General features: G+C 39.4%; 1 protein-coding gene across 1 annotated transcript; it reads left to right on the top strand.

Annotated features, from left to right (window-relative positions):
* Positions 1 to 1,553: 1,553 nt before the first annotated feature.
* Positions 1,554 to 2,126, top strand: LOC122662923. Its single transcript, XM_043858623.1, has one exon. The coding sequence runs from the start codon at positions 1,554 to 1,556 to the stop codon at positions 2,124 to 2,126; it is 573 nt and encodes a 190-aa protein (XP_043714558.1).
* Positions 2,127 to 11,614: the final 9,488 nt, after the last annotated feature.

Raw genomic sequence — 11,614 nt, 5'->3', positions numbered from 1 at the left:
ACCAGTTATTTCAGGTTCTTAAACGGTGTGTGGAGACCAACCTCATTCTTAGTTGGGAGAAGAGCCATTTCATGGTTCAAAAGGGTATTGTCCTTCGCCACATTGTTTCTGCACGAGGCATTGAGGTTGACCTGGCCAAGGTTGATTTGATTGCTAAGTTACCCCCTCCCATTTCTGTTCGACAAGTCCGTTCCTTCTTGGGCCATACCGGCCTTTATGGCATTTTATCAAAGACTTTAGCTTGGTTTCTAGGCCTTTGTGCAGTCTGCTTAGAAATGATGCCCCTTTTATCTTTGATGATAAATGCCTTCTTGCTTTCCACACCCTTCATGATTCATTGGCTAAAGCACCCATTATGAGGTCACCTGATTGGTCTCTCCCCTTTGAGATCATGTGTGACCCGTTCGACTATGCTGTTGGTGCTGTTTTAGGCCAAAGGGTTGATGGGAAGCCTGTTGTGATTTACTATGCTAGTAAAACCCTCTCTGATGCTCAGATGAATTACACCACTACTGAGAAGGAGTTACTCATAGTAGTTTTTTCCCTTGATAAGTTTAGATCATATCTTTTGGGCTCGAAGGTGATTGCCTATTCGGATCACGTAGCTCTTCGGCATCTCCTATCCAAGTGTGATGCTAAGCTGAGGCTCATCCGACGGATTCTCCTCCTTCAAGAGTTTGACCTAAAAAATCGAGATAAGAAGGGGTCAAAAAATGTTGTAGCAGACCATTTATCTCGTATTCCCCATTATCCTTCCACTTTTGAGTTGGTTCGGAAAACCTTTCCTGATGAGCAGTTATATGTTGTATCTTCTAAATCGGCTCCTTGGTATGCTCAAATCGTGAACTACTTTGCTAGTGGGAAGATTCCTTCTGATTGGGATAAATCAGTTAAGGATTGCTTCTTCTCATTGGTAAAGTACTATATTGGGAGGATCTTGAGTTATTCCGATACTGTTTGGATCAGGTCATTAGACATTGTATCCCTGAGAGTGAGTTCCAGAGTATATTGTCTTTTTGTCATACTGGCACCTGGGGGGACACTTTAGTGGTAACAAGACTGTAGCCAAGGTTCTGCAAAGTGGCTTCTATTGGCCTACTTTGTTTTGGGATGCGCATGTTTTCTGTAAAACGTGTGTTAGATGCCAACAGGTTGGTAATCTTTCCCGACGAGACATGATGCCCCTCAATTCTATTCTGGTCTTTCATATTTTTTATGTTTAGGGGATTGATTTCATGGGCCCATTTTCTGCTTTGTTTGGTCATGAGTACATACTAGTGGTAGTTGAATATGTTTCTAAATGGGTCAAGGCTAAAGCAACCAGAACCAATGACCATAAGGTTGTTATGTCTTCTGTTCAGAGTCACATTTTTAGCCGCTTTGGTTTCCCTAGAGCTATCATCAGTGGCGGTGGCAATCATTTCAAACACTAGAGAGTTGGAGCCTTGTTGAAAAAATACTCCATCACTCACAAGGTTGCTACTCCCTACCATCCACAGACATCTGGTCAAGTGGAGGTTTCTAATCGAGAGATAAAGAAAATCTTGGAGAAAATGGTTAGACCTGACCATAAGGATTGGTCTACTTGCCTAGATGACACTTTATGGGCTTACCGGACAGCTTATAAAATTCCTATTGGTATGTCTCCATATCGATTAGTTTTCGGTAAAGCCTGTCATCTCCCAGTTGAGTTGGAGCATCGGGCATTTTGGGCTATCAAGACATTTAATTTTGACATGTCCGAAGCTAGATCTACTCCTTGTCTCCAGTTATCTAAATTGGATGAATTACGCAATGATGCTTATGACAACTCGCGACTCTATAAAGACCGGACTAAAGCTTTTCATGATAAACATATAGTTCGAAAGTCCGTTGAGCCCAACCAGCGAGTATGGTTGTTCAATTCTAAGTTGCGCTTATTCCCTGGAAAGGTTAGATCTCAGTGGGATGACCCTTTTTTGGTAGTTGATGTTTCCCCTCATAGTGCTGTGGAGGTTCGTAACCCTCAGGCTGGGCATACCTTTAAGGTCAATATCCAACGACTGAAGCCATATGTGGACGACCTTGCTGATGGCCAACTTATTGAGTCTTTGGAGTTACGTGATTTGCTCCTTGACTCTCCGTGAGCCTCATTTTGAGTCTGGTTGAAGACTCTAAACTTAGCGCTTTGTGGGAGTCAACCAACCATTTTTCTTTAGACCTTTGTTTTCCAGTGGTTGTTTGTGTTTTGTTTTTTAAGTAGCTGTTACAGTTTGTTGGATGCACTGCTCTGCCGTATCTTGATGATTCCTGCTATCTGGTATATTCCCTCCCTATCTTTGTTCTTTATTTTTTGCCTGCATTGAGGCCACTGCATAATTTAAGTGTGGGGGGGGGTGGCTGTGAGCTCAATTGGTAGATTTTTATTTTGGCTCTTGGTAATATTTACATGTCTTTCTGTTACTTTGATGCAAAGCGCGGGAGAGAAAGACTTAGGAACCCTAATCAGAAGTAATGAAAACCTATTGAGAGGGCGGTAGCTAGTGTATCTTGAGGTGGGATTTGACTCAAACAATAAGAGCCCCATCTTGTCTGAATGGACGGACCGCTTGTTTGTCTTGTGATTCTTTAAGCTTTTGGCTAGGAGCTGAGACCAAGTTTTGGCATGATATTAAAAAAAAAATTAAATAAAGAAAGGAAGAAGATAATAAAAGTAAGGGTTGAATTCCTTGGAGCTAGACAGGGCACTCCGCCTCAAGAAGCGAGGTGACTTGATCGACACTCCTTGGGATAAAACTTCTGAAAAAGAACTCTAGCATCACTATCCTTGTGGATATATGTAAGAAGCAAAGCTACCAAGTAACTCGGGTGTCTTGTTTAGTGACCCTGTATGGCATTTGAGGAACAGTAGTGGAGTAACAAATAGAGTTTAGTGTGATTAGAAAAAAAAAAAAAAAAAAAAAGAGAGAGAAGAGAAAGAAAGAAATGTCATTGCCTTAGTACAATTGTATGATAAAAAATGCTCCGAAACCTAAGTCATTGGCTCCCTTGACGTCATGAGTGGTCTTACCTTAAGTGAGATGGTGTTTGGAAGATATGAGTAGATTCCCTAATTAAGATGTGTACCTGTTGGTAGAATCAATACTGGGTAATAAGAGCGCAAGTGTGGGGGTACCTTTGTCTTCTTGATTTTGAGTAGAGTATCTTGGTTTCGGATTTGGTGTGTGCTTCTTACCCTTTGTCAAAGTTTAAATTTGCGATATTTTTTTTGGAATCATGAATTTTGTGTGTATATTCCTCGTAAACACTCACGAGACAAAACTCGTCCACTAGGGATAACCTAGGGTAGGGATAACCTAGGGGTTTAAAGGCTTGTTGCACATGCTAAGTGCAACCGTGATTCCTATGAAAGTGAGTTAGGATTTTTGTTTTCTTTATTTTCTTTTTGCTCGAGGACTAACAAAAACTAAGTGTGGGGATATTTGATGAACACATTTATGTGTGAAATTATTCCATTTAATTCTGCATTTTTATCTGCTTAGAATGGAGCTATTCGGGTAGTTTTCTGTATTTTCAGGGTACAGGGGCATTTTTGACATATTAGAAGAATTGGAGAAGAAGTGCATTTTCGGAGTCTAAATTGAGAAAACCAATTTGGAGGAGTTCAATGCTACACAAACCCGGCCCAATGAAGATGATGAGCACATTTCTGTGTGAAATCTTAGGGCATAAAGCATACATTTTACCACATTGGACAGAGTTACTTTAGTGCTTTCTTGTGTTTTTCAGGTTTTGGGCTATTCTGGACTATCGGGAGCTGCATGTCCCAAGTTACACGTAAAGTTATCATTTTTCCTTCCATAGCTGTAAAGAGGACTAAATTTAGAGCAAGTTGGATGTGACAGAACGCAAGTACGCATTCGTCTAGCCCACCGTACAGTTGATTATTCTTTTCAGCCCAAGAAAGGATAATGGGTTAGAAAGGAGCTGTAGTGCAAGCCCATAGTCAGTCTACCACTGCCCAAGGATATTTTTGACATTATAGAAGATATTTCTAAGCAATGGTGGAGATCTACTGCAAGTATAGGGCCATTTTGGCAATTTTGCATTCTTGAAGAGAGAGAAGGGCTGCTACCCACATGGAGGGACCCACATTGCCATTAGATTCCATTAATTTTGAAGGTCCACAAGGTGTCCACGATTTTTATGGGCTGCATTTAATGCCCCACGATTTTTAGAGGACACATTGGGAATTTTGTTATTTGGTTGAGTGGAATCCTAGTCATCACTATCCTAGTCATCACTCTCTCTCTCCTCCAACTTTTCAAGGGCATTCCTGAAATTTCACTTGGGATAGATTTATTTTGAAAGATATTTTCTCATCTATGGAAGGTTGAAAAATCGAAGATGCTTTGATTTTATTGCTTGGAGAAGATATCTACAAAGAAAAGGAAGCACAAGTTAGAATTAGAAAATTACTTTTCTAGAAATAGAAGGTTTATGTAAATAATATTCTTTTCTACCCCTCTTTCTATTTTCTTGGGATTCAAGGCAATGTAAAGGAGGTAGGAGAAGAGAATATTCTCTTTTCTTAGGGAATATTTCTCCTACACTTCCCTCTTCTCTCTTCTCCCTTCTCCCCTTTTCCCTATAAATACTCTTTACCTCTCTTGTAAATTTTGCTCATTCACTTAGTGAAATTTCTTCTCTTCTTCTCCTTCTAATTTGTGATTTTTGGCTTTTTTAAGTTCTAGTTTGCTTTTTTGATTTTCATTTAATGGTTATAATAGGTTTAGTTTATGCTTTAATTTTAATTTAAATCTTCAATTGGGTTGTAATTTCTTAATTCTAGTTTAGGTTTTAAGCCTTCTAGTCTAAGTTCTTAAGTTGATGACAAGACTTGAAGATTTAGAAGAGGAAGCCATGGTAAGTCTATGCAAGTATTCAAGCTTTTCAATTACATTCATGCAAGCATATCCAGGTTTTACTATCTAAACTCTCAATCTCATTCTCCATCTCCTATATCTCTCTGTATCTTCTTCTTCTTCTCTCTCTATTTCTTTTATTTTAATTTTATATGGTTGTGGTTTGTGGATGCATTTTTATTCCCTTATTTCTTTTTATGTGGTTAGTATGTGTGGCTGCATTTTTATTCCTTTTAATTCGCTTTAGTTTGATAGGTTAGATGCTCATGTGTTAAGACGCCGATTTAATCCTTTAATTTTGTTAGATGCTTATGAGTTAGGATGCATTGATTTTTGTTAGTTTAATTAGTTTAATTTAACACTTTAATTTGGTTCACTTTGCATTACTTTTAAGTTATTTAAATAGAGTGGCGTATATTTCCTCGTGTTCGACCCGTAGTTACGATTGACCCGTACGCTTGCGGTTTTATTTTAACTCAAACAAGTTTTTGGCGCCGTTGCCGGGGAGATTATTGTCCATTTTATTTATCTGATTTTTAAGTAGTTCGAAGTGTTTTAGTTTATTATTTTCTCTTTTTTTTCTGAAAAAAAAAACCAGTTTTTGAAAAACTCTTCTTGTTTCTCTTCTGTTTCAAATAGTGTGTGCCCAATCTAAAGTCCTTCATATGCTTCAACCCTCCATCTTTTGGTGTCCCTCATAGGATTAAGTTACCTATGACGCTACATCTTGACTTGGTTGGGTGGATTGGCATGTGACTTATCTTTGGAGGTGACCACTCTTGATAACAGGAAAACGACATAGTGAGAGCGTTGGAAACATAAACATATAGTAGACCTCCACTCTACATAAGAATCCATTTGGAATCGACCATAGGTGGCTATAGAAGACTATACGGGTTCCCTTGCTGTCAACCTATATGGCATCCTTACAGCTTTTGAACCATTATTTTGATTTTTGAGGGATAGATGCATTATCTACTTTGGGCTCCCTCTTGATTTTAGTACTTTTTCTTAAGTCTTTTATTTTTCTTCAATTTTTCTAAAGGAGACCTCATATCTATTTAAGTGGCTATGGTGTGGACTCGTGATTCATCTAATCGTCTTATTAGAATACCGCCTTCTCCATTACCCTTAACCCCACCTTTGACCATGGGTGACAAATACCCAAGACTCTTAAGGATAGGTTTTACCCTACTAGGGCTACACAGCCTTCTTGCATCAACATACCACCTGTTACAGGAAACAATTATGAACTCAAGACCAACTTCATTAGCATGCTACCCCACTTCCATGGGATGGCCAATGAAGATGCAGATCTCTTCCTTAGAGAATTCGAGGAGGTCTGTGTTCTAATTAAGGTCCACAATTTGATTGATGATGCAGTTAGGCTTAGGTTTATACCCTTTGCCCTGAAAGACCAGGCCAAGAAGTGGCTCTATGGACTGCCTACAAACTCCATTAATACATGGGATGAGTTCACCATTGTCTTTTTGAGAAAATTCTTCCCTCTTCACAAGGCCAATAAGCTTAAGAGTGACATCCTCCAGTTCAGGCAGAAACCACATGAGTCCTTTTCTAAATTCATGGAAAGATTCAAGGACCTCCTCTTAGAATGCCCTCACTATGGTTTCGACTTGTGGCAGGTATGCCAAATTATTTATGAGGGTATTGATTATCAGACCAAGCAACTTGTAGAGTCCATGTGTCCTGTAGGCTTTACTTCTTTTTCTGAGAAAAATGATGTATGGACATTCTTAACCAACTTGACTGATAAGACTAGGGAATGAGAATCTTTCCAAGAGACTGAAAGGACCACTAAGGGGTATGTCATTGAGGGTATGCCAGCCAAGGAGGCCAAACTTGATAGCCTCATAAAAAGGTTGGAGTCCACTGTTCTTAAAGAGTCTATACTGGTTAACCATGTCAACTAGGTGATAATATGCAGTTGGTGTCAATCACCTGAACATATTTTGCAGGAATGCCCCAACACCTTGGTGGGCAATTCCAGCACTGAGAATGTAAGTACTCTCTACCAAAATAACCCATATAGCAATACTTACAATCCAGGATGGAGAAATCATCCCGATTTCTCCTAGAATCAAGGCAACCAAGCAGGTCCATCCAACTTTAACCATCAAGGTCAGCTTGGTGTCCAAGGCCCAACTATGCACCATAAAGCTAAGGAATGTCTCCTAACCCCTTTCCCCCTTGTCATCATCTAGGACCTTCTATGAATTCTGCTAGGCCTCATCTCCTTGCACCCTATCAGTCACCCCCAGGGTTCATCAATACAGGAGAGGCACCAAGAATAGGTGAGATTGAGAAAAGAATGACCCTTATGGAGAAGCAACTCACCCAACTTGTCACAATCTTGCATGAGAGGGAAACAGGGAAGTTACCTAGCCAACCTGAACCAAATCCTAGGCATCAGGTTTATATTCAACAAGTTACCCAAGCTCCTCCACTTAACCCGGTACAAGGCCAACAGCTTCAAGGGCCCTCCAATCAGGTTAATGTTGTCTATGCTTTAAGGAGTAGCCGTGAGTATCAACAGGCTAGTATACCTCAATCTTTATCATCGCATACTCCTATTGACTCTCCCCCTTCTGAAGAGGCCATTGAAGTGCCTACTGTTCCTGGTTCGTCTAATGAACCTGAAGAGATCTCAGATGATTTGGTTAAGGAAATCAAAGATGATTCTGTTGAGAAATTAAAAGAGACCACCCCTGAAAGAGTTTATATCCCACCTGCCCCTTTCTCAAATAGATTGGTTAGCAAAAAGTCTCCTTCCATGGAGAAAGTTTTGGATGTTTTTAAACAGGTTCAGGTGAATATCCCCTTATTGGATGCTATTGCCCAGATCCCCGCTTATACTAAAGTCCTCAAAGACTTATGCACCCAAAAGCGGACCACCAATGTGCCCAAAAAGGCATTCTTGGCTGCTAACATTAGTTCTCTCATCTCACAGTCAGTAACAGCCAAGCATAAGGATCCTGGAAGCCCCACCATCTCTTGCACTATAGGCAATACCACTATTGATCATGCCTTATTGGACCTTGGTGCAAGTGTGAACCTCTTACCCTTTCATGTCTACCAACAACTGGGATTGAGAGAACTGAAATCGACTAAAATTACTCTTCAACTTGCAGATCGATCGGTTAAAGTTTCTAAGGGAATGATTGAGGATATCCTGTTAAAGGTTGGAGAATTTATTTTTCCTATAGATTTTATTGTTTTAGATACCCAACCTACTATCAACTTCAAGGACCAAATCCTCATCATCTTAGGTTGGCCATTCCTAGTTACCAGAAATGCTTTAATCAATTGTAGGAATTGTCTCATGAAATTATCTTTTGGCAATACTTCTGTTGACTTCAATGTTTTTAGGTTGGGCAAGCAGCCTGATATGGATGAAGAGCTGCATATGCTTCAAGGATTTTCCGATGATATTGATATGTTCTTTGAGATTGATTTTGATTCGGAATTTTAAGAATGTATACAGGAATTGGAGGGTGTTGATGATACCCCCTTATCTGAGGTCTGGAGCATCCAACCACCTTTGGAGCCCCTTGGACCCCTATCCACCTCCATTCCCAAACCCTCTATTATTGAGCCCCCCACATTAGAGTTGAAGGCATTGCCCTCCAACCTCAAGTATGCCTTCTTAGGGCAAGATCACATTCTTCCTGTCATTATTGCTTCTGATTTGACTTCTATTGAGGAAGAAGAGTTTATTAAGCTTCTAAAGGACCATAAGGAAGCCATAGGTTAGACCATGTTTGACATCAAAGGTATTAGCCCCTTCATTATTCAACATCATATTCATCTGATGGAGAGTTCCAAACCTTCTAGGAAATCCCAAAGAATGGCTAATCTTGTGATGAAAGAGGCAATCAAGAAAGAGATCTTAAAGTGCTTGGATCATGACATTATTTATCCTATTTTTGATAGCCAATGGGTGAGTCCTGTGCAGGTTGTGCCTAAGAAAGGAGGAGTCACTATAGTTGAGAATGCCAATAATGAGTTGATTCCAACCCATATCCAAACGGGATGGAGAGTGTGCATTGACTATAGAAAATTGAATGCGGCAACATGGAAGGACCACTTCCCCTTGCCTTTTATTGATCAGATGTTAGAGAGACTAGTTGACCATGAATATTATTATTTTCTTGATGGTTATGCAGGCTATAACCAAATCCCTATTGCTTTAGAGGACCAACACAAGACCACTTTCACATGCCCTTATGGAACTTTTGCTTACCGGCGTATGCCTTTTGGGCTTTGTAATGCCCCTGCTACATTCCAAAGGTGCATTATGAGTATCTTTTCTGATATGGTAGAACACTTCTTAGAGGTGTTTATGGATGATTTTTCTATTCATGGCTCTACATTTTTTAATTGCTTGCATCATCTCTCTTTGGTTCTCAAAAGATGCATAGAAAAGAACTTGATTTTGAATTGGGAGAAGTGCCACCTCATGGTGAAGCAAGGCATAGTTCTTGGTCACATTGTGTCCAAAGAGGGGATTAAGGTTGATAGATCTAAGGTGGACCTCATTGCCAATTTACCACCACCCAATAGTGTAAAAAACATTAGATCTTTTCTTGGCCATGCAGGTTTTTACAGAAGATTCATCAAGGATTTTAGCCAGATAGCTAGACCTCTCACTTCCCTTTTAGTAAAGGATTGCCCATTTGATTTTTCTCCTGAGTGTTATAAGAGTTTTGAGCAATTGAAAACAGCATTGACCTCAGCCCCCATTATGCAAGCTCCAAAATGGATAGTACCATTTAAGCTTATGTGTGATGCCTCTGATTTTGCTATAGGGGCTGTTCTTGGGCAAAGAATCAGCAACTTGCCCCATGTGATTTATTATGCTAGTAGGACTCTTGATGATGCACAGCTTAATTATACAACCACTGAGAAAGAATTTTTAGCTGTTGTGTTTGCTTTAGAGAAATTTAGGCCCTACTTGGTTGGATCACATGTTATTGTTTACACTGACCATGCAGCTATCAAATATCTTATGCAGAAGAAAGATGCCAAGGCTCGCCTCATTAGGTGGGTCCTTTTGTTGCAAGAATTTAATCTTGAAATTAGGGATAAGAAAGGGTGTGAAAATTTGGTTGCAGACCATCTATTCCGGCTGCCTAATTCTTTGACTGTTGATTCTCCAGTCAACGAGAACTTTTCGGATGAGGATCTGGTGGCACTGTCTAGTGAACCATGGTTTGCTGATATTGTCAATTATCTGGTTATGGGTGTGACACCTGCACATTGGTCCACCCAAGATAAGAATCGCTTCTTTTCATAGGTTAAATATTTCTTTTGGGATGTGATGAGCACATTTATGTGTGAAATCTTAGGGCATGAAACATACATTTTACCACATTAGACAGAGTTACTTTGGTGCTTTCTTGTGCTTTTCAGGTTTTAGGTGAATTCTTGTGAAAATGGAGCAAAAGATGCTAAGAATAGCAGGAAGCACCCAGGAGACGAGAAAATCAAGTTCGGATGGAGCATTGAAAGAATCACGCCAATCAATCAAATTTGAATGTGATTACAGTGGGCCCCTTAGCATAATTTTGAGGTGTTAATAGTATGAATGCGTAGCCCATTGAGTCAGCTTCGCAATGGTTCAAATGACACTTGATTTCGAGTTGAAATGAAGAAGTTACGGCCGTTTCTGTGGATAGGAGTTTATTTATAATTATTGACAGTCGGTCGGGGACAAAGTAAAGCGGAAATTCGGATTCTAGGGGCCTTAGCACAATTCGTAGAAGTTATCTTTCTGTTAGTTGAAATATTTCATTTGGAAGGTTCTTGAGCAGTCCAACTTCAACTTGAGATATCTTGGGCTCCCGAACTCCAAATTGGACGAAATTTGGGTCTATTTTGGGTCATTTTTCGTAAGGAATACAACAGTGATGCCCATATAAGCATCCCATGCTCCACGTTTTTTGAATGATAGATTTGATATTTCATTAATTGTGAGTGGAATCCTAGTCATCACCCTTGCTCTCTCTCTCCTCCAACTTTTTCAAGGCACTTTTGGAATTCTACTTGGGATAGATTTTTTTGAAAGATATTCTCTCATCCATGGAAGGTTGAAAGGTCAAAGATGCCTTGATCTCATTGCTTGGAGAAGATATCTACAAAGAAAAGGAAGCACAAGTTAGAATTAGAAAGTTACTTTTTACTAAATACAAGGTTTATGTATCTAGGATTCTTTTCTTTTCCTCTTTCTATTTTTTTTTCTTTTTTCTTGGGATTCAAGGCATTATAAAGGAGGAAGGAGAAGAGAATATTCTCTTTTCTTAGGGAATATTTCTCCTACCACTTCCATCTTCTCTCTTCTCCCTTCCCCCTATAAGTACCCCTTGCCCTTTGGGTTGTAACAAGTTAGTTTTTAGTTCAATTTTTAGTTAGTTTCTAGTTCAATTTTAATTCAGTTTTTAGTTTAATTAATTAGTGAAACTTCTTCTTCTCTTCTTCTAGTTTTTGGCTTTCTAAGTTCTAGTTTGATTTCATGCTTTCAATTTCATGGTTGTGATGCTTTTGATTCACGTTTTAATTTTATGTCTTCAATATAGTTGTAATAATTCTAGTTTAGTTTCAAGCTTTCTAGTCTAAGTTTCTAAGTTGATGACAAGACTTGGAGATTTAGAAGAGGAAGCAATTTCAGTCCGGTTCAAGCACATCCAGGTTTT

This window comes from Telopea speciosissima, chromosome 5 (assembly GCF_018873765.1).
Source record: "Telopea speciosissima isolate NSW1024214 ecotype Mountain lineage chromosome 5, Tspe_v1, whole genome shotgun sequence".
Lineage (NCBI taxonomy): Eukaryota > Viridiplantae > Streptophyta > Magnoliopsida > Proteales > Proteaceae > Telopea > Telopea speciosissima.
Note: the sequence above shows the minus strand (reverse complement) of the source record. Positions and strands in the feature narration are given on the sequence as shown.

What these genes read in the sequence shown, in the direction of transcription:
- LOC122662923 (XM_043858623.1), top strand. Translation starts at nt 1,554, where the DNA reads ATGGTTAGACCTGACCATAAGGATTGGTCTACTTGCCTAGATGACACT.